Here is a 24369-nt window from a genome sequence, read left to right as displayed (position 1 = left end):
AGGTAACCACATAGTTCAAGGGAAGTTTCTTTATATAGGAAGAAGTCTTCCTGCTAATAAATGTAGAGAGAATTCAGCATCATTTCACAAACCCTAAAAGCCTTGTCCCTACATTGTCTCCACAGGATTAAACGATAGGCAGTAATTAAAAGTGAAAAGTGACGGAATACTTTTTTAACTAGAGTGGTTAAGGAAGGCCTCTCTGAGCAGGAGCTGTTTGGACTGAGTCCTGAATGGAGAGAAGGAGCCAGTGATATAATCAGTTGAGGCTGATGGTGTGTGTGTGTGGGTATGTTGCTGGGTCATTCTAATAAAGTAAGTACAATGGGTCTGTGATATTGAGCTTACAATATTTGAAAGACAAAAAGGAGGCCTTTTGTAGAGATGGAGATAGATGTAGGGTGTTTTTAAAAAATTTTTTAACGTTTATTATATGAATTTAGGTTTGGGTTATTTTTCAACTTTATTGAGGTATAATTGACAAAATGGTAAGATATTTAAAGTGTACAGTGTGATGATTTGTTATATGTATACATTGTGAAAGGATTTTTCCCATCAAGTTAATTAACACATCCATCGCTTCACATCTTCCCCTGCCTCTTTTTTTTGTTTTTCCTTCCTTTTGGGATGAGAACATTTAAGTTTTCTTAGTAAATTTCAATTATACAATTCAGTGTTATCAACTGTGATCATCGTGTTATACATTAGATCCTCAGACCTTATTCATCTTATAACTGAGAGTTTGTACCCTTTTACCAGCTCCTGTCTATTTCCCCCACCCCCACCCCCTGGCAGCAAGTTTTCTACTCTGTTTCTGAGTAGAAAACTACTCCTCCCCCCACTTTTTTTTCAGATTCCACCTATAAGTGATACCATACAGTTTTTGTCTTTCCCTGTCTGGCTTATTGCACTTAGCATAATCCCTTCTAGGTTCATTCATGTCACAAAGGACAGGATTTCTTTCCTTTTTTAAGGCTGAAATACTATTCCGTTGTATTCATATACCATATTTTCTTGATCCATCTCTTGATGGACATTTAGGTTGTTTGCATACCTTAGCTGTTGTGAATAATGCTGCAGTGAACATGAGAGTACAGATGTCTCTTCAAGATAATGGTTTCATTTCCTTTGGAAATATACCCAGAAGTAGGATTGTTGGATCATATGGTAGTTATGTGTAGGTTTGGGTAATTTTGATGGGATGTCATCTCCCCCACACCCATTATTAGTAGATTTTAAAAATTAGATTCTCATAGGTTTCTATGCATATTGTCATACTCTGTCTAAATAAAGATAATTTTATTTCTCTGTATAGTGTCATATCTCCAAGTAAATATATTATGAATTATTCTTGGACATTTATATCAACTATTTAGTTTACCTTTCCCATTTTATTAGCTGAGACCTCCAGAATCATTTTTTCTAATAGTAATAATAGTTTTAACCAGCCTTCTTTTCTTTTTCTTTATTTTAATAACTTGAACAGTTCACCATCTAAATTCTTATTAGCCTTTAAAAATTAAGGATACAGGATTTCTCCCTTTTAATTTTGTTATTAAAACATTATTGACTTTTGAATAGATAATCCAAAATCAAAGTGCCTGAAAGAATACACAATGAAGTATCCTCCCTCTTTTTCCCTAGCCACCTATTCCCCTCCTAAAAGCCACCAGTGTTTTTCATATTCCTGCAGAGAAACTCAATGTGTATACAAAGAAATCCATATATGTGTTTGCACATATATTTGTTTTTGTTTTTTGAAACAATAGTTACGTATGTTTTCTCTTGACCTTGCTTAAATTGGTTTTCTTTTTTTTAGCTTAGTATTATATTTTGGAAATCATTCCCTATCAGTACATGTAGAGCTATATTATATTCCTTTGCATAGATGTACTATAACTAATTTAATTACTCCCCCTTGAGAGATAGTTACAAATAATGTTATTGTGAATATAATACTGTTTATAAGAATTAATGGTTTTATTTTTAACATTGTCTTCTAACTATCCAGCATTAGTTTTTTATCGAGACACTGTAGACTGGTTTCATTTATTTATATTATATAAATTCAAAAGTTCTAAAGAAAGAAAAATAAATTCCAGCTGATATTTAAATATGCAGTAAATATGTCATGATTATATAGGGTTTGTTCCATGAATTTAAGGATGATTCAATGTGAGGAAATCTGCTAACGAAACAAACAAAAATCAGTGTAGGGAAAACTAACCATATTGTGAGGAAGGAAGAAAGATCTTTTTAAAGAAATTAATGTGAAAAGGAGAGGAAAATAGTAGACCTAATTAATAGATCAAAACCTTAGTATTCTGAAAAAATTAAAGTAGATGAAACACTAGCTAACTTGATCAAGGAGATAAAGGAGAAATAAGGCACAGATAACACAAAATAAGATAACTATGGGAACAGAAGAAATTAGAACTATCATAGGAGACTACTTAGCAGACCTCTGTGCAAGTGAAAACTTAAATAAAATGGACTACTTCCCAGGGAAATGCAGATTAGCAAAATTGACCTCATTAGGATTAGAAAAGTTATAAAAAGCCAAGTTCCATAAAAAGAAAGAGAAAATTAAGTAATGCCCTATAGAAAGCACCATGCCCAAATGGTTTTACAGCAGAATTCTACCAGGCCTTTGAAGACCAGATAATTCTAATACAGTATAGATTGTTCAAGAGCATTGAAATTGAAGAAAAACTTGCTCATTTCTTTTTTTTTTGAAAGGGGAGGGGGCTTATTAGCAGCTTTTAATCTCACCTTGAGAGACATGTGTTTGATAATAGTTAAGGTGCTTTCTGCACTTGTTGGTTTTTGTAGCATATTTTAAAAATGTAGTGGAAACAAAAATCCCTGATTCTAAAAATTAATCAGGTCATAGTGCTTTGGTATTTTTTAATACCATAATGCTTTGTGTTTTGAAATTATAAAGTATTTATGACATAAATTTTGCTGTTTTAGCCATTTTTAAGTGTACAGTTCAGTGGCATTAAGTGCATTCACATTGTTCTACAACTATCAGCACCATCTATCTCCAGAACTTTGATCATCCCAAGCTGAAATAGCCCCTGGCAACCACTGTTCTACTCTCTGTCTCTGTGAGTTTGACTACTTTAGATACCTCATGTAAGTGGAACCACACAGTATTTGTCCTTTTGTGTCTGGTTTATTTCACTTAGCATATTATCTTTGAGATTTGTACATGCCGTAGCATGTGTGAGAATTTCACTCCTTTTTAAGGCTGAATAATATTCCACTCTAAGTATACACCACATTTTGTTTATCCATTCATCTGTTGGTGGACGCTTGTGTGGCTTCCACCTTTTAGCTGTTGTGAATAATGCTGCTATGTACAAATATCTGTTTTGAGTCTCTGCTTTCAATTCTTTTTTTTTTTTTTAAATTATAAATTGGCACCTGAGCTAACAACTGTTGCCAATCTTTTTTTCCCCCCTGCTTTTCCCTCCCAAATCCTCCCAGTATATAGTTGTATATTTTTTTTAGTTGTGGGTCCTTCTAGTTGTGGCACGTGGGATGCCACCTCAACATGGCCTGATGAGCGGTGCCATGTCCGCACCCAGGATCCGAACCGGCAAAACCCTGGGCTGCTGAAGTGGAGCGCGTGAACTTAACCACTCGGCCACGTGGCCGGCCCCTCAATTCTTTTTGATATATACCCAGAAGTGGAATTACTTGATCATATGGTAATTCTATGTTTAATTTTTTGAGGAACTGTCATACTGTTTTCCCCAGTTCTTTTTGAAGCAAATATAACATTGATATCTGAACCTGATAAAGACAGTGCAAAGAAGAATCAATATACAGACCAATATCTGTGTTGGTATTCTGATGACTATTGGTGTAAAAATAATAAATAATACTAAATAAAATATTAGCAAACAAAATCCATTACCTCTTTAAGCAGATAATATGCTATGACCAAGTGGAATGCAAGGTTGATTCAATATTAGCAAATCCATTAATAACGTGTATCATCATAATAGAGCTAAAGGTAAAATCAAATCATTCTCACCATAGATGCTGAGAAGCCTTTGACAAATTGAGCACCAATTCCCAATAAAAACACCATTGAGCATAGGAATTGAAAGTTACTTTCTTAGGATAAAATTCAAATATTCTAGTCTCCAAGTCAGTACCTTACTTAAGGGGAAACACTAGAGACATTTTCACAAAAATTAGGAACAAGGCAAAGATGCCCACTGTTTCCATTACTCCTCAAATTATGTAGATTAGTTAATAATATTTTACCAGTGTTAATTCTGTCAGTCTTCATGTACTTCGAAGCTCTGTTATTGTTATGTAATCCTGATGTATTAGTCCTTTATCATTATAAAATATTTCTCTTTATTTCTGGTGATAGTCTTTGCCTTGAAGCCTACTTAATCTGATCTGAATCTAGTAACTTCAGCTTTCCAGTGCTTACTGTTTGTGTGCTTTTTCTGTCCTTTTATTTCAACCTACTTGTGTCTTTATATGTGAAGTATATCTCTTACCAATACTATATTTTCGGCTCTTTTGTAACTCTGTTCTGGCAATCTCTTTTCTCTTGTTTGTTTGGAATGTCTAGTCCATTTATATTCAATTTGATTACTGATATGACTGCGGAAAATTGGCTCTCATTCTTGTTGTATCCTTTCTATTTTGTTGTTTTTCTCTGGCTGTTTTCAAGGTTATTCTCTTTCCATTTGGTTTTTAAGAATTTGACTATGATGTGCCCAGGGATTGGTTTTTCTTCTATATTTATACTACTTGTGTTTTTAGTCCTTTGGATATGGGATTTGATGTCTCATCAGTTCTGGAAAGTTGTTAGCCATTATATTGTCGATATTTTTTCTGCCCTATTCTTTCTCTCTGCTCCTTCTTGGACTCCAGTTACATGTATGGTAAACTATGTTATTATCTCATACATCTTTGGATGGCTTTTTTTTTTTAATCTTTTGTCTATTTTTTGCTTCAGACTGGACACTTTTTTTTGAACTGTTCTTTGCTTGTTTTGTTTTTTCATCTCCACTCAGCTATTCAGTCTGTCCAGTGATTTTTAAAAATTTCAGATTAGTATTTTTCACTTCCAGAATTCTTTGTTTCTCTTTCAGTTTCTCTTTCTGTGCTCTGATTTCCTGTTGCTTAACTCATTTTGATTATGTTTTCCATTTCGTCTGTGAACATTGTTAAAATAGCAGCTTTAAAATTATTTGCCCGTTTCAACATCTGAGTCATTTCATGGTTGATTTTCATTAATTATCTTTTCTTTTGAACGTGAGTAGAATTTTCCTAATTCTTTATAAATCTGGTAATTTTATCCTGGATAGCATGAATAATACATTGTAGAAAGTGACTTTGTTGTGTTTTTCTGAAGATATTTTTGTTTTATTAGCCAGTTAACTTTGCTCAAGTCACACTCTAAACTTTGTCACACCTGTGGTGGGCAGCAGCTGAAATCACTTTAGTTGTTTTAGGCTGCCCTATATCTGTTGTGTTCAGAGGTCAACCAGAGATTTGGGCAGAGTTTAATTGCAGAATTTGGGGTTCTGACTCTGCTTCCTAGATTTCTCTCCTTGCTTCCACCTCTTGTGATAGCTTTAAAGTTTGTTCTCTGATTCTTCAAGCTAGTAAGATTGCTGATTTCTATTTGAGTTCTAGCCAGCCAGGCACCAATTGTGGCCTGCCTTCAGGTGAAAATTCTGGAAAAAGGGGGTTACTCATCCAGTGCCATTCCTTTCCACTAAGTGTTAACTTCTCTGGTTTTAGCCTGATTTCGGTTTCTCTTTAGTGCTTTTTGATTGTTAAGTTTTACATTTTATCCAGAATTTAAAGCTGTCTGTGGAATGCTGCTCTACCATTACCAGAGGCAAAACTTTACTAAATGCCTTTAGAGATAAACTCATGTTGCTTTTTATACAGTATTTATAATTGTTACTTAATGTTCTACTGTAACCATCCATCATATTTTGTTGCCACTCACCTAGAGACATAGACCTAGGTTGTCCCCCAACTCCCTGATGCTGCAAACAGTACCATTTAGAATATTATCTGTGGGAAGGTTTCTTTGGCATATATATCCCAAGAGTGAGATTGCTAGATTGTAGTATATTTGCATAGCTAATTTCATGAGTAAATCCCTTCCACCAGGGCTTGAGTGTTTTCCTTTACTCACATCTCCACATCACTTGGAATTACCCACCTTTCTTATGTTTGCCAATCTGATGGTTAGAAGGTAGTATCTCATTTAAACTTGCGTTTTCTGAGCTTTAGAGATGTACACTTCTTTACATTTTTTACCTTTTTTTCTTTCTTTTGAGGAAGATTAGCCCTGAGCTAACTACTGCCAATCCTCCTCTTTTTGCTGAGGAAGACTGGCCCTGAGCTAACATCCATGCCCATCTTCCTCTACTTTATATGTGGAACGCCTACCACAGCATGGCTTTTACCAAGCAGTGCCATGTCAGCACCCAGGATCTGAACCAGCGAACCCTGGGCCGCCGAGAAGCAGAATGTGTGCACTTAACTGCTGCACCACTGGGCCGGCCCCTGTTTTTTACCTTTTATGTATTGGTTTTTATGTCCATTGCTTATTTTTCTGCTTATGTGTTTCGAGTCAAATCTTTACTCTTTCTTGTGATTTGTGTTGTTTTGGCCATGTCAAATAAATTCTTTCCCATAAAGGAATTATGCTCCTACATTTTCTTCTCTTAGCTTTATGTTTTTTTTGTGTGTATTAGGAAGATTGGCCCCGAGCTAACATCTGTGCCTTCCTCTGTGTGGGATGCTGCCACAGCATGGTTTGATTAGCAGTCCTAGGTCCGCCCCGGGGATCCGAACCTGTGAACTCCGGGCTACTGAAGTGAAGTGCGCAAACTTAAGCACTATGCCACTGCGCCGGCCCCTAGCTTTATGTTTTTACCTTTCACATTTAGGTCTTTAATGCAGTTGCCAGTTTTTTGTATATGGTATGAGGTAGAAATCCAACTTCATGTTTCTCAATATGATGCAACCAGTTTTTCAAATATGTCATTTTTTTTATTGCCATTGTTTGGAAGTATGTTTTAGCATTTGTTGAGGTAATTCCACAAAGTAGTCTTCCTAACATATACATCTGATCGTATTACTTGAACTCATTCAGTGGTACTCCATTGTCTTAGGATGTAGTCCATAGTCTTCAAGATGATTTAGGAAGGTCTTCGTGAAGTCATCTCTATTTGTTTCTGCGTTCTCTGCCCAGCCTGCGAGTACTCTAAACTTAAAACGTGCCCTTTCTTCCTCTGGGAAATATCATACTGTTGTACATAGTACAGTATGTTTTGTTTGTTTTTCTGCCTGTATTCTTTACTACACTTAGTCCCAGTTTCTGTTATGTATTAGGTGTTCAACAAATATTTACAAATTGAAGGAATTTAGTTGAATAACTTAGTCTCCTTATCCTTCATTAACTATCTAATTGACTTTTTCAGACCAGATTAATGTTTAGGGGAAACTAATTTAGCTGACGAATAAAAGTTAATGTAGTCACTACTGTTAATCTCAGTGGACAGTTCCCTTCAGATCTTTCCTGTGTTGACATACTATATTCATATAGCTGCTTATTTGTTTCCATAGGTGTTGAGTTATCTCATTTGATCCTTAGAACAACTCTAGATAGAAAGATTGGGCATTACTTCTGTTTGACGAATGTTGAATCATAGTGTAAGTGAGGCTCACACAGCTAAGTTTTGTATTTCTGCCTACTTTTTTTTTTTTGAGAAAGAGCTGTTTACTCAGGCAGCTGTGTACTATTAGTGATATGAATAAAAGCCACTTCAATCTCTTGTTCTGTCAAGTATGTTATAAAGGTAATATTTTTGAGGTTTTCTTTTTGTTGGCCATGCTTTTCTTTCTTCCTTTCTTTTTTAAAATTCTTTTGGAGGAGTTATCTTAAGCTTTATGACCAGCAAACCAGATTCAGTCATATTGGTACTTTTGGGGGAGAGAACTGTGGGTAAATGGTTTCAATTAGAGATTTGCCTATGGAACCTTAAATAGTACAAACATTGTTAGACTATAACTATAGGAGATTTACTGTCTTTAAAGTCATATATATTGTAAATTTTTTCACAGGATATTTTATATACTAGTAGATGTATCTTTTAAATCAAAAGTAGATTTTAACTACTTTTGTACTTAGATTTGGTAAAGCGTTTTCAGCAGTGTGCTCTATTGTTCATATTAAGTCGTTTGGGAACTTGGTGTTTCTAGGCAGATTATGCACTTGGAGGTGGAATACTTCTCTGGCTTCATAAGTGTTATTAAATAAAGTTGAAATCATTTATGCTATTAAATAGGTTGAGACGATTTTAACTGTTGAGATTTGGCAATTTCTTAAAAGGTCATATTTTAATGATACTTCATTATACTGAATGTTTTACTGGTGTTAGATACTCTGAAACATGGCCTATTAACCACAACTGTCTAGTGTTAAAGGAACATTTAGTAATGGAATTAGCACTTTTTTTTTCAGTTTATTGAAAAAATATGCCGAAGTATCAGTATTGTGTAAATCTTAATATATGAGCTAGTTCTTTAAAGATATTAATTTTATTTTTCTTTAAATCTCTCTTTTTCTGCTCTTTAGAGGAAGTATCATTCTGCAAAGGAAGCTTATGAACAACTTTTGCAGACAGAAAACCTTTCTGCACAAGTAAAAGCAACTGTCCTACAACAGTTAGGTATGTAATAGTATACGTTTAGTGTATGAAAGTACTTCTCTTTATGTATTTTACGTATCAGGGATGGCAAATATGTGGCTCATATATTCTATTCCTTTTCCTTCCTTTGCCAAGAATTGATATAATTAATCTGAATCCAACGTATTTCTACCCTCTGCCAAGCGCTGTCCATCTCACAGTCCTTCTCACTGTGATTCTTTAGTGCAGGTAGTCCTTTTAAATTCTCAAAATTATTCTCCAGTACTTGACCCATTCGCGAGAGGGATTGAATACTTTGTTTGTGGCAGATGAGCTTAGCACTCAGTGAAGTTAAGTGATTTGCCTCAAGTCACTTAGTGGTTGGTGAGCTTGCTTTCATAGCTCTAGCAATAATATTAACTAAAACATTTTATCTAAAAATTGTGCAAGATCTAACACTATAGTTTCTGTACATATGCTAATATTGAACATGAAGGAATGTAGCCATTTGGATGTAATGTGTCACTATCACCAAGGAGGTAGTGCTGGAGTTCTCCAACATTTAATTTTGTTGCTTAGTTATCGAGTCATGTTTCTAGCGTCTGTATTTGGTATTTGGGTTTTTCCGCCAGCTTTTGTTTATTTGTTTTTGGTCTGAGCAATTAATTTGTTCTTAATTTTTAACCCATGTTGTAGTAATATGAATGTTTTCATAATATGACTTTATATAATTTTAAAATCATTTAAGCTTAGATTTTATCACTTCGTGATATTAATTCATATCATGATTAATTATACAAAACAAACGTATGAAACTCATGTTTTTAGTTTTGTTTTTAGTTTAATCTCTGGTTAGAATTTTACTTGAGTTGTCCATATTTTTAAAAATTGTAGAGGTATTTAAATATTTGCTTTTACTGAGTTACATTACTCATATTACTGAGTAATGTGAATTTGTATCTTTAAATTAAAACATGTTTATTAGTACAGTAAACAAAAGGTTCTGTGTTCTTAAGTAAAAAGAACAAAGTGTTGCTTTTAGAATATACAGCTTACTCATTCAGCTAATACTTGAATACAAACTTTTTTTAATCCATACTATTTTTGATTTTTTAATGCATTTTACCTGCAGCAAAGAATGTATCAATCGCAAAAATGCATACACCTTTCAAATTTAAGAAATGATTTGAAATAGTTTTGGTTTTAGTTATGTCTGAATCACCTCTTCTCTTTGGCATTGGCTTACCATATTTCGGAGTGTATAAGTAAACTTTTCATGGTTTTGAAAGGAAAAATACTTCCCCTAATTGAGTCTAATTTATGCCTGTACATCCTTCTTACTTGCTTGTCACTGTTGCTTAAGCAGCTCCTTTTAGAGCCTGTTACTCTAGGTCCTGTTCTTACTAGTAATAGCAGAAGAGATAAGGGAGGAACAGATGAATAAACATCTGATTGACTTATATTTCCATAAAACCTGGTAACTCAAACTTAAAATATCTTTTGGAGTGTAGCAACTGTAATAAATGTCAGAAAGTGAGGGTTCTTATTTGTTACCTATACTGTGGACTATACATAAAGAACAGAGCTGGTTTTATGCACTTGAATTGATCCAGAACTGAAATATGATTCCCTGAGAAATTAAACCAAATTATTCCTGTGTGTCTTGAAGGTTTAGAATACACTATTCCATGATCCAATCTTTTGATTGCTTACATAGCCATCTAGTTTATTCATTTATAATAAGAATTGTATATATTTAAGATGTGCAACATGATGTTTTGATATACATAGTAAAATGATTACTACAGTCAAGCTAATCAACATATCCATCTCCTCACATAGTTACCATTTGTTTTTGTGTGTGGTGGGAGCACCTGAAGTCTATTCTCTTAGCAAATTTCCCATATACATTACAGTGTTATTGACTGTAGTCATTCTGCTGTACATTAGCTCTCTAGACTTATTCATCCTACATAACTGCAACTTTGTACCCTTTGCCCAACATTGCCCCATTTCCCCCACCTCACTCCTCCTGGTAACCACTGTTCTGCTCTCAGCTTCTATGTATTCAACTATTTTAGATTCCACATATAAGTGAGATTATGTACTATCTAAATTTATTTAATAAACATCTGTAGTACCCATTTTGTATCATTCTTATTTGCACCATTCGAGTATACTTATAGCCTTGGGTTTCTTTTTAATTGTCAAATGCTGTATAGTTTTTATTTTATATAAGATGTGAATATATGTGGCCAATGCCAATAAGGTAGGGTTGTGTGTGTGTTTCACTCTGAGCTATCATTGATTATATGGCCTTATATTTGTTGCTTGGAAATAAACATTGGGTTAATAGACTGTCTTGGAGATTCTTAAAATGCACATAAATTTTTACATGGAACAGTGAATAAGATTTAACATCTTTATGTTCTTTGTTTCATAACTTGGAATTTTTTCAAATACAAAAATCAGAAAAGAAAAGAGAAACTATAGTTTGTAATCTACTAAGTGTTAAGTCAGTGCTTAAAATCGTTTTAATGTCTCTGGAATAAAAGTTCTTTGACTGTACCTTCCTGTGAGAAAAAGACTTTGTCGTGGCCGGAATTGGCAGTTCTAAATTTTGGGACTGTGTCTGCCAAACTAAATGAATAAATTGACGGAAGAGAGTACTTTTACTTGTTTTCTGCTTAGTATTCTTAAAAATAGAACAACAATTAAGTCGTTTCAGTAAATATTTTTAATCATTTACTATAGGTTGGATGCATCACACTGTGGATCTCTTGGGAGATAAAGCCACCAAGGAAAGCTATGCTATTCAGTATCTCCAAAAGTCCTTGGAAGCAGATCCTAATTCTGGCCAGTCCTGGTATTTCCTTGGAAGGTGAGACTTATCAGACACTTAAGTTTTGCTTTTGTGTATTGCAGCTAGGAGAGTTGAATTATGATCTAAAATGTTAGTTTGCATTTATAGCCTGATCAGTGTATTTTCTCTTTTAAATATATTATAACAAAGATTTCTGGAAGTTAAAAAAATAGAATAAAGTTCTGAATGTGGTGGTTTTCTCACAGCATAATATGGTTTACCAGGGCATTTCTTATTTTGCTTATTGGGTTTTCATTTGACTTGAATTATTGCTGGTTTTTAAAAAGTCTTATCAGATAGTAATTCTTCATTTGTGTATTTAAATGCCTTTCCTTTTGATTTTAGTATTCTCTTTATATGTTTATTTAACAGAACAGAGAATTAATTTCTCGTTCCACCTGGTGACTACTAGTAGCCAGTGGCACCTTGCTATTTATAATTTTGATTAATGATATATACCTTAGTATGGACATATTTGATTAATAGTAGTTCTCAAATCACAGTTCTACGTGAAATCTTACAGTAAGAAGGTGGGATACGTTATTACTGGATTTGTTGGAAAGGAGAAGTGGCATGTAGTGAAAATAGTTCTCTGCAAGTCTGTAAACTTTCCTTTGTACTTTCAATATCTGAATTGTGCTTACTGATTATCTGAAATATACCTTATGTATATGTATCTGATAGATTGTATTTTGGGGCCATCATCATATTTCATTTTGCTTCCTAATTGGTTTTAGCTTATGTGGTATGGTTGAAAGGTCAGTATACTAGGAGCTGAGAGACTTGAATTCAAGTCTTGGCTAGGCTGCTGTTTGTGGAGTCATGGATGGTACAGTTAAACCTTTTGAGACTTCAATTTTCTTTTAACCTATTAAATAAGAGGATTCTATTAGGTCAGTGATCTTCACTGGGGGCTGTTTTGCCTCATAGGGGACATTTCATAATGTCTGGAGATATTTTGGTTATTACAATTATGGGGAATGCTACCTGCATGTATCTAGTGGGACAGCCCTGTGCAACAAAAGATTACCTGGCCCAAAATGTCCATAGTGCTGATGTTGAGAAACTCTGGGTTAGATTATCTATTAGGTACCTTCCCACTCTAAAGATTTCAATTTTATGACTTCTTTTGAAATTATCCTATTGTTATTTTAATTTTAAACTTTTTTCCATAGGAATATTTTACTTTCAATTTGCTGTATAATCACATTAAATTTTAGTATTTTTAGTATTTTTTCTTTAAGCAAAGTATATTTGTATGAAAGGGAATATTATTAAGGTGTTTTCTTCTTTAAACAGATAATTGATTATTCATTAATAATGTACAACAAGAATTGACTGGAAAAGTACCTAGTTTTAGCAGGGATTTTCTAATCTCGTCCTAGGCTTGTAAAATCGTCTAATTTGCGTTGCTCGTTAATAAAGCTTGAGAGTCCAAACTTTGTCTCCCTCTTTCACTAAAGATCTTTGGAAGCTGAAACTATGTTTTACCACCTTTGTATCTTCTTGCTATTCAAAGTGGCTGTTAAATAAAAATAAATGGACTAACTAAACACCATCTGTGTTTGAGGCTAGTGCCATTACTACTGTTTGTGTTGCACAGTGGGAGGCTTCATACAGTGACTGGAAGGGAGGTCTAGTACAGGAAAGTAGGGGCCATCTAGTCATTGCCTGTAGTGTTAACATTTATATATGAAAATTTCTTTTAATATAGATTAAAAGGAATATGTGCCAGAAAGTATTTTCCTTTTGACCTAAGCTAAAGATGAGTAGTTTAATACAATACAATAGTGTGGATGTCTTTTTAGGGTACGTTTTGTTTTTAATTCTAGGCATATAAAATTAATATATAATGAAACATCTAAAATTGCTATTTTAGTAATGCTGTAATTTTCAGCTCAGTGAGCAGTGTTACGGTTGTGTTATTTTTTTGTTTCCAGTTAACTGATTTTACATTTTAAATCATTGAGATGCATTTATTTGAATCTTTTTGGATAAAATTTTCCAAATACACAACACACTTTAATGACTTTTCAAATAAAAGATACTTATTACCATTTAATTTGTTTTGGGGTTCAAGATTATCATGTTAGATGGTCATTATTTTTTAATAATTTAATAATTCTGTAATAATATAATTTGAGGGCTGTTTTAGATTTTTTCTATGTTTACTTTTCTTACCTTCTTTCACTACCTTCTAATGTGTTGCTTCTAATCTGTTTTGTTGTGGGAAAATTTATAAATAAATTATATTTTATAAGTTATTAAAGCTCTGATCGAAGACTTCAAGTGTCAATAAACAACTTTGGAATTTGATGACCCTAATATTTCTGAGGCTTTTTATTACTTTCCTCTGCATTCAGGTGTGTGTTGAAGATTGAATTTGCTCCTCATGTGGCATGTGTATATCGTAATGAAAGTGTAATGTGATAATGCTCTTATACCAGCATTAATCATTGACTGTGTTATCACAGAGCTTAAAGAATGTAAAGGCTGGGAGGGACCAAGGAGGTCATCTAGTTCACCCTGTAAACCCTGTCCTTTTATAGATGTAGAAAGCGAGTTCGGAGGAGTAAAATGTTTTGTCCAAAGTTACAGTCCCGTAGGTAACTAATATCAGAGCGGGGAGTAGATCCTAGCTTCAGCACCCAGTGCTGTTTTGATTATACAAGGCTGTCTCAGGGGAAGCCTAGTGAAGTTTTATTAGAGAAAAAGTGGTTGGTGGTTGGACTGGGACATCTGTATTTAGGCACAATTCGTTTCCTACTTTCACTTTGTAGAAATGGAATGTGAAAACATTGGTTTGGGGAATTACTGCTCATTCCTCCCAGTGGTTAGACAAATTTGTCTGTGAATCTCAGATCTGGCTTTGAGTTGGCTTTGAACAACAACAAACACAGCATGTTTTCTACTATCTTTTAAGCATTCCCTTTCTTTGTGGTGTCTGTCTTTGTTTGGCATTGTTAATGACCTCATCTTCTGAATTCTCCCCTCATAAAACAGTTTACAGACACACTTTGCCTGTGCTTTCTCTGTCTCAGTCACTGACCTTTCTTATATTGTCCAACACAAGATTAGTGATTCCTTAGGCTTATTTTTACCTCTCCCTTGTAGGTGTCCTATGTTCTTAGAATCTCTCTTCCATATAGATGAATTCCAAATCTAGATTTCTACAGTTCAAGGTGTTAAACTCCAGGACGACATCTCCTATTCTTTACCTTGTATTACCCATTTTAATGTCCTCACTTCATGTCAAAATCAGCATATTTGAAACTTCGTTCATCATATTCTTCCCCAAACCAGCTCCTTCTCCTTTTATTTTTGCCAGTGACATCACCATTTTTTCCTCTATTTAATCAGGCTTAAAAACTAAGTTATAACCTCACCACCACCACCACCACCGCCCATGAATATCTAATGGGTCACAAAGTCTTTCTCAGTCCTTTGCTTCATTGTTTCTCTGGTCTTTTTCTTCTTGCCACTTCCATTACTTACTCCCCAATTTTGGCCTGTTCCAAACCAGTGAGTATAGCTGCCTTCTTTTTTACTGTTTATAATTTATTTTCTTTTCAGTTTATCCCTACACGTTATTAGCAGATTAATATTCCTATAAAGTGCTTTCATCGTGCTATTCTTCTTCTTAGAAGAACAAACTTCAGGGTATTCTTGGGCTGAATTTAAGATTCTCTAGTATTTGTATCTGTGCTATCTTATACACATTAGGTTTTGCTCATACTGTTGAAATAACATTTTGAAATGCATTCTGTCATCTTCTTTGCCCAAATCAGTGGTTCCCAGACTTTTGGATTACATGAATCAGTAAAATTTCAAAGAATAATTATAAGGCTCAAAATAGGATGTTTGGGCAAGTAAAGACATTTAAAAACTTTTTTCTATTTACTCAGCCAATAGTTTTTCAAAGGCAGTTACAATGCAAATATTAATTAGTTTAATGGAAAATTTATGTATGTGTATATTATCATTTTTTCCATTTTGTTTGCTTGGCCAAATTGTCATATTCTGGCTGGTAATAGGGAATCACTGATCTAAACAATATGCATCTACACATATTTAAATCCCTTACTCTTACCTTTCCCTTTCTTGCCTTTCCTAAATCCTATAGTATGTATTAAGGTCTCTTCTACCCTAAATTCTCAGACCACTTATTGTCTGTGCTAGCCATTTGATATGGCATCATGACATTTATAATATGTCTTCAATCTTCAACTAAATTGTAAGCTCCTTGAAGACAGGGACTGGGTTTTGTTTTTTCTTTTCCCCTAGCACCAAGCACTAAGAAGGGAATTTCTATATTTATAATTTCTGCTGCCGTTCTGTGTATTCGTCAGGTTCATTTGCATTAAGAAAATGACAGGTCCTTGAAACTTCAATCATAGCCTGCTACCCTTAGTAGTTATAAATATTTCACTTACATTATTTTATACCATTTTTGATAGTTATCTTGATAATATGTCACGTTTGTATTTTTTATGAATTAAAGAATTATTTCCCTCGTGATTATTTAAGAAAGGAGAATTGAAATCTAATTCAGCAAGTCTTAGCAATGTAGACTGTTTTTCTTGGTTTTTAACTCTGTGTTTTTACTGTATAGAAAACCAGAGATCAAGGTATATAAGTAGAGTGGAGTGGTTGTGTGTGGGTGTGTGGGTGTGTGTGTGTTTTAAACTCTCAATATAGTAGTATTGAAGAGATAGGGCCTTTAATTATTCTAACAATGTTCCTTAATACAGCATGCTTTATCATTTGTGAGATAGACTATAATATAGTTTATCGAAGGGTTAATATAATTATCTCATATATACACACATGCACATAAATATGTTAGCTTATTAGGTTTTTTAATTTTTGGCGTATAGTCTGTCCTTTCAGCAAATCAGTGTTAATGGAATTTTCTTGATTCTTTTTTCCCCTCCCCTTTCAGGTGCTATTCAAGTATTGGGAAAGTTCAGGATGCCTTTATATCTTACAGGCAGTCTATTGATAAATCAGAAGCAAGTGCAGATACGTGGTGTTCAATTGGGTAAGTCTTTGTATAAAAATAATGGTATTCTAATTGATAAACAAATATGGTTGTATCAAATATAATATACTTTGTAGTTTATATCATCTTATGAAGCTAAGCAGTTCTTCTTAGTTGACTCATTTTTTTCTTAATTTTTCTTTCCAGCGTGCTATATCAGCAGCAAAATCAGCCTATGGATGCTTTACAGGCCTATATTTGTGCTGTGCAATTGGACCATGGCCATGCTGCAGCCTGGATGGACCTAGGCACACTCTACGAATCCTGTAACCAGCCTCAGGATGCCATTAAATGCTACTTAAATGCAACCAGAAGCAAAAGTTGTAGTAATACCTCTGCACTTGCAGCACGAATTAAGTATTTACAGGTAAAATTTTTAAATAGCAGTTTTTCTAAAGGCACATGTTTCCCCATGACACTCAGGCAGGGGGAGGGTGGCTGGAAAGTTTGTCTAGTTGTGTTTTGATGTCTATAATTTGTTTCCATATTTTGTAAACATACCATAGCTTGTAATATTATTTTACTTTTCATTTTAAGTAAGATATGCAGTATTTTAAAAGATACTCTTTTGCACATTTACGCTGTTGATGCATATTAATTTACATAATTTTTTTCTATGTACTGTCTACATTTTTAAGTTGTCATAGCATTTTAGAGAAAAGAACACAAACATTGTCTTTCACTCTTGCTTGGAGTTTCATGAGAAGACAGCTATGAGAACTCTGAAATCAGAGCTCAGCTTTGTTTTAATTTTCACAAAGGTTTATATTCCCGTTACCCTCTTTATACTTCGTATCTTTCTGAAACCCCAAATTAAGAATCTATTTTCTTTTAAAAACAATTAGTTATAGCATTTAGGAAGATTTAGTGGACTTGCTCTTACTCAAGTAGGCTTGTGTTAAATTTGCTTTTTACATAATTTTTCCTAGGCTCAGTTGTGTAACCTTCCACAAGGTAGTCTACAGAATAAAACTAAATTACTTCCTAGTATTGAGGAGGCGTGGAGCCTACCAATCCCCGCAGAGCTTACCTCCAGGCAGGGTGCCATGAACACAGCACAGCAGGTGAGAAGTTGGGTTATGTTCTGCAGGTGCCCAGCTTTAAGGGTTCTTTTCAATCTGTAGTGGTCAAGACGCGTATTTTACTAAGCACAGGAGGCTTTTATTAATGAAAAGCCTTTTGATTGCCAAGGGAATCTAGATCAAAATAAAACTCCCTCTGATATGGGAAAAAATTTTGGGGTGCCAATTTAGAACCTTTGCTCATTTTCATGATTTTGAAGGAGATTTCTTAAAATAATGCTGCAGTTGTTTAATTTTTAAAGCAAGTTTTTCAAAGGAAGGTACACATTCCTCCATTGATGATTCATTTGATTTTGATTTTCAATAATTGCAATCAGCGATGTCCACACAGCTTTGAAAAGTATGCAGCTTGTAAAGTTTTATAATTTGAAGGAATGAATTAAGAATATATAGAACCCTATTTTTGTCTTCCTTCTGTGATTCTTAGGCATGTAAACCTCATCATCCAAATACTGAACCTGTATTAGGCCTCAGTCAAACACCAATTTCACAGCAATCCTTGCCACTACACATGATTCCTTCTAGCCAAGTAGATGACCTGTCCAGTCCTGCCAAGAGGAAAAGAACATCTAGTCCAACAAAGGTATATATTTTAGAGAACTAGAAAATCAAAAAAAGAAATTCCCAACTGCCCTGAACTTGTGCAGTTTGAACATCTCTTGTCCTTTATTTTAAATCTGTGGACATCAAAGAGTGAAAGGTTTGAGTTTTTCCATCCCAAATTCTTAGCATCATATTTAATATAGAAAGTAGCGATAAATTTGCATTCATCAAATCATTTTATTCATCTCCCTGCCGTTAAGATCTCAACACACTTTTCATCATCACTTTCTACTGACATTGAAATAAATTTAATGTTGGATCTAGTGGATAGTGTGGTATTTAGGTTAGCCATTTGGGCCATAGTTTAGGGGTGGGCCTTTTCGGGTGGCTTATTAAAGAATTTTTTTTAATTATGATTTCCCAATTTTATTATGCATGTGAAATGATTTTTAAAAGAATTTAATGTCATAACATTTTTTTAGTATGTAAATATTCCAAATAATAGTCATTTGGCCTCCAGTAGTCATTATTGTTAACTATGGATTTAACCAAATATTCTTTAATTTTTTTTTTTTTTTCACTTTTCCTCAGAATACTTCTGATAATTGGAGTAGTGGCCATGCAGTGTCACATCCTCCAGTACAGCAACAAGCTCATTCATGGTGTTTGACACCACAGAAGTTACAGGTATGTAAGATATGCTTTTGATAGGTTGCTTTTCCTATTAAAAAAGAGTAGAGGGAATAAGCTTTAAGATTTTTTAAGTATTCTTAAAATTGAATGGCAGTAAACCTAGTTAATATGCACGTAAATGACATGAACCCACATTTACCAGAGCAATAGAGAAAATTCATTTTTGTTTTTCACTTATTTTTCAAAACAATTTTTTTTAAAACAGGTAATATATTCACATGGTTCAAACTGTATAAGTTTGAATATAGGGTATATAGAGTAAATTCTCCTTCAACTCCTGCCCCTACCTACTCAGTTCCCCTCCTCACAGACAGCCAGTTATTAGTTTCTTATCTATCTTCCCAGATATATGTCATGCATATACAAGCAGATATGCATCCCCTTTCTCTCATATATTATTTTTCTCCTTTTTACACAACAGTAGAGTGCTGTATATACTGTTAACAATGTAATTTACAGACCTTTCCATGTCAGCATATAAAGAGCTTCCTTGTTCTTTGATGGCCACACCATATTTCTTTATGTAGATGTCATGCCTTTATTTAAGTGCATCACTAGCTTTGGACCGTCAGGTTGTCATCATACTTTTCCTATTCCAGACAGTGCTGCTTTGAATGTACTTGTCATAATGCATTTTTAAGCTTAAAGAATTTTCTGTGTGAATACTGAAAAATATTGTATTAATGAATAAAACTTCATGCCCATTTATCTCAAAGATCACATTACAATAAACCTTCTTGAGATAAATGTTTATTTTTTACATAAACTTCCTCACACTTCTTAAAGAACTTCATCTTGACGTTGATTGCTATTCATCAGACATCAATATCCTTGACTAGACGCAGCTTTGAGATTATCCAGTCATGTCAGGGTAAGGTTGCTTAGAATAGTGAGCTTTTTTCTTAGATATGTCTTTGACTGTATTCTCCTTTCTTCTTCTAGCACTTGGAACAGCTCCGTGCAAATAGAAATAATTTAAATCCAGCACAGAAACTGATGCTGGAACAGCTGGAAAGTCAGTTTGTCTTAATGCAGCAACACCAAGTGTGTATAGCATTTTTTTTCCCTAAAATTTCTTAGCATTTTGAGTATTTTTATTGATTGACACTTCAATTTAGAGCATGTTCATACCCACTTCTACTTTCTACCAGTATTTGGTGGAATTTAATAATCTGTGCTCCTTAAAATACTAATTATGGACAGATTTTTAGGAAAAAACAGCCATAAATTTAATTTTGAACACGAGACTTGGTATTTTATTATTTATTTACGTGCTCTTTTGCATGTGTTCTAAGGATTTATATTATTTAATATTTAACAAGCTATCCTAAACTGATGTAGGATTCTTTAGGGCTTAATTCAAAGAATCTGGTGTATAATAGAATGAAATTTTGAAATCCCCTATTTTGTGATTGGGGAAAAGGCCTATAAATTCCAGAGTCCTTTTCCATAATTTTCAGCTGCGTTCTTTCATCACTACTAAAGGAATATTTCTTAAAAATGAAACTGCTTTTCTGAGGAAGCTAATCTAAATATGAACAAACACAATTTCTTATTTTTAAAAAGTGTGTATTTTTCAACCCAGAGAAGTTAAATGTTAGGGTAAAACCCGAGATTACCTGGTTATACACCTTTATATTCTGATTCTCTCCCCTATGGGCCACAAAACAGCATTTATTTTTCATTTGTTTTTCAGCAGATGAGACAAACAGGAGTTGCACAGGTACGATCTACTGGAATTCCTAATGGGCCAACAGCTGACTCATCACTGCCTACAAACTCAGTCTCTGGCCAGCAGCCACAGCTTGCTCTGACCAGAGTGCCCAGCGTCTCTCAGCCTGGAGTCCGCCCTGCCTGCCCTGGGCAGCCTTTGGCCAATGGACCCTTTTCTGCAGGCCATGTTCCCTGTAGCACATCAAGAACGCTGGGAAGTACAGACACTATTTTGATAGGCAATAATCACACAACAGGAAGTGGAAGTAATGGAAACGTGCCTTACCTGCAGCGAAACGCACTCACTCTACCTCATAACCGCACAAACCTGACCAGCAGCGCAGAGGAGCCGTGGAAAAACCAACTATCTAACTCCACTCAGGTAAGAGAAGGATTAGCTGCCTTGTTGGCTTCTCATATAATAGTTGTCTTTATTTGGTTTTATGCATTTTGAGAGAAGAAGAAATGAAAGTTTGAAGAACTGTTTTTTTAAGCATTTTGTAGTACTACAATATTATTGTGACTCAGTATATATATGTACGTGAGTGTATTTTCTTTTCCATTACAAAATTTACACACACACGCACAGATAATCTTGGAAATTTCCAAAGGAGAAAGAAATAGATCATATAATCCCGGAAAACCCACTGTTAATTTAAAATGGCATTATAAGCATTTACGTAATGTTACTTAGTTTATTTCTGCATATATTGCCTACTTAAGATCAGGTACTGTGCTAGGTGGTTGGTATTTACTCTGGTGGGAGAGAAAGATCCTTAAAGAACTAGTTACCATAAATTACTATGAAGTGTCACTTTGGAAAAGTGCTATCGGAGTACCTAGGAGGGCATATATAACCAAGATGTTAGAGTCTCCAGAAATTAGAGAATTTGGGAGAAGAGAGGGCTGGTAAAGGGTGCCTAGAATATAGATGATGAAGAGAGGAGGGTGAAATATGAGGCTGAAGTGAGTAAAGGAACTTGCCTAATTTGTCTTGAAGGCAAAATGAAGCTGCTAAAGTTTTCAAACAGAGTAATGGATTTCATGAACATTATTTTTATCAAAGATATGTGCTGTATTTTACTAAGTAGTTCACTGTTTAGACATTTAATTTCTAAGTTTTTTCTTCCGAAGATTTATGCACATAGTTTTCCTGTGTTTGATTGTTTCCATGGGATGAGTGTTTCAAAGTAGAACTGAAGGGTCAAAGAGTAAGCATTAAAAAAATGTTGCCAACATGTATTACCAAATAACTTTTACTTTTACTAGTCTACTATAAGAAATATTTGACTTGTTGCTGGTTTACCTTATATTGTTGGTAAAACTGAGATAAGTTCTTTTTCTAAGACTTTTAAGTTTATCCTTGAAGTACTGTACTTGGTGGGACCATCTCTTCTAGAGTGATTAGTAGTTTTATTCATTCTTAAAGAAATGTTGAGCACCTCCTATGTCCATGTCCTGTTCGAGGTTCTGGGGATAAATCAAAGAAAACACACAAAAATGTCTTAATTTGTGTGGGTAAACAGACAATTAAATAAGCATTACATATAGAATACTAGGTAATGATACGATTAATTCTATGAAAAATATATTCGAAAAGGGAGCTGGAGAGTATGAGAGATTGGTGGTAAAGGAATTGCAGTTATAAGTAGGAACGTCAGGGAAGGATTCACTGGAAGGTGATATTTCAATGAAGACCTGAAAGAGTTACAGAAGTAGTGAGCCTTGAAGATATTTGTGATAAGAGTGTTCCATGTGTAGGGAGCAGCATAGAGCAAAAGGCCCTAGGGCAGGAGTGTGTTTTGCATGTTTGAGGAAAATCAAGGTGGCAAGCATGGCTGAACAGGGTGGACAAAGGGTGAGGAGAATAAATATGGTCCAGCTGGAATCAGGCTGGCTAAATCATGTTCAGCCTTGTAGGCATTGTAAGGATATTGGATCTTATTCTGAGTTAAATGGAGTTCTGAATGGAGGAGTGACATGATCTTAGTTTTTAACTGGATCCTCTCTGGTACTCTGTAGATAGGCTATAGGAGGCAAAAGTAGAAATGATGTGACCAATTTGGAGATTTTTGCTGTAATCCAGGTTAAGAGATGGTGGGGGCTCGACTTAGAGTGGCAGCGGTAGAAGTGGTCAACTTTTGGGTATATTTGGAAGGTAGAACAACACGATTAGCTGATAGAGTGAAGTGTGAGAAAGAGGAGTCTAAGCTAGCCTGACGAACTCTAGAAGGATAGACAAGACTGGATGAGATCACCAAGGGTTGAGAACAGATTGAGAAAAGAAGAGAACTCAAAACTGAACCTTAGAGCATTCCAGTGCAGTAGGTCAAGAAATTGAAAAACTAGCAAAGAAGACTAGAAGAGGAGTGACCTGTGAGGTAGCAGGAGATCCAGAAGAATGTGAGTGATGCCCTGGAAGCCAAGTGAAGGAAGTCTTTCAAGGAAGAGAGTGTGATCAAAGGGTAAAATGAAATAATGCTCATAGGTCGAGTAAGCAAGGTGAGGAGTAGAAATTGGCCATCCAAGGTATTTGGTGACATTGGTGGGATCAGGAAGCCACGGGGTACAGGCCATATCTACCCCACAACCACGATCTGTTTTTTGGTTTTTGTCTGTCTGTCTGTTTTTTATAGCCCAGGAACTAAGAATGGTTTTGCATTTTTAAAGGGTTGTAAAAAAAAAAAAAAAAAAAGAATGTATGACAGAGACTGTATGGCTCTGCGAAGCCTAAAATATTTGCTGTCTGACCCTTTACAGAAAGGTTTGCTGACATTTTGATAAGAGCAATTTTAGTGGATTGGTGAGGGCAAAAGTCTAATTGTAGTTGACTTCAACATAAAACAGAAGTAGAGAAATTAGAAGCAACAAGTGTAGATACTTAGTCATGCAGACTATGCACTGCACAATGCCAGGGGTGCCATTCCTGTAGACCATGACATAAACCAGAAGGAGAGAAACAGATGCAGCTGAAGGGGAAGTAGGATTAAGAGGTATTCCGGGTTTTGTTTTAAATTTAAGTTGGGAGAAATAAGAAATAAAGAAATTTAAGGTGGATGAAAGCTAATGGGAAAAATTCAGTAGAGAAGGAGAAATTAACACAGGAAAAAGAGGAGAGAATGTTAGAGTAAGTGAGGAGATGGGATTTTGGGGATTCAGTGTCTTTAAACATTGAAGGATTGCTAAAAGGATAATATGAGATTTTTGTTAGAATGCCTGTAGTGCTAAGGTATGATTGACAGTTAATATATGAGAACCTTTGTTATGATTGTAATTTAAGATTCTATTATTATTCTTTATTATATCTAATTCCCTGGCTTACTTAGTTGCTGAGATTTTGAGTAAATACTCTCTTAACCCTATTTTGGAAATTTACCATTCTTTAAAAACGTAATTTTAGAGTCAGAACTCTCAGTTTGCAGGCCACAAGTCTCTGTACATGACTGAATACTAAGTGGCAGAGAGCCCCAGCCTTTGCTTTGCAGGCCCTTCAAGGCCAGTGTCCATAGGAGCTTTATAACTTAGGGAGTGCAGTTGGGAAAGTTGTCTAAAAAATATTGTTGAACTAATTCTAGGTCAGAAGTTTCCCACATGCGGTTGCTGCATGATCACTACAGCTGGGGAACCTCTGTCTTTGGTATAAAGATAATTAAAGAGGCTTTTTCAGTACTGTCTTATACAGATATTTTCAAATACTTTTCTCAAGTTGTAATGAAAACTAGACCATTGATAGACCTGCATGGT

The 24369-nt window shown here is 34.7% G+C and overlaps 1 protein-coding gene across 14 annotated transcripts in view; it reads left to right on the top strand.

The window, feature by feature from the left end:
* Nucleotides 1-24369, top strand: part of KDM6A (lysine demethylase 6A) — a 207219-nt gene that overhangs the window by 137804 nt on the left and 45046 nt on the right. For 2 of the 14 annotated variants that reach the window (XM_046673176.1, XM_046673173.1), the window contains exons 9-17: nt 8639-8732; nt 11445-11571; nt 16496-16594; nt 16742-16961; nt 17524-17658; nt 18104-18259; nt 18811-18906; nt 19855-19956; nt 20609-21007. In XM_046673176.1, the coding sequence (XP_046529132.1) occupies nt 8639-8732; nt 11445-11571; nt 16496-16594; nt 16742-16961; nt 17524-17658; nt 18104-18259; nt 18811-18906; nt 19855-19956; nt 20609-21007 (1428 nt within the window). The remainder of the gene's footprint in view (nt 1-8638; nt 8733-11444; nt 11572-16495; nt 16595-16741; nt 16962-17523; nt 17659-18103; nt 18260-18810; nt 18907-19854; nt 19957-20608; nt 21008-24369) is intronic. The other 12 variants (XM_046673174.1, XM_046673180.1, XM_046673179.1 and 9 more) reach the window with 12 other exon arrangements.

Source organism: Equus quagga, chromosome 10 (genome assembly GCF_021613505.1).
Source record: "Equus quagga isolate Etosha38 chromosome 10, UCLA_HA_Equagga_1.0, whole genome shotgun sequence".
NCBI classification, from domain to species: domain Eukaryota; kingdom Metazoa; phylum Chordata; class Mammalia; order Perissodactyla; family Equidae; genus Equus; species Equus quagga.
This window is presented reverse-complemented; position numbering and strand designations above follow the sequence as displayed.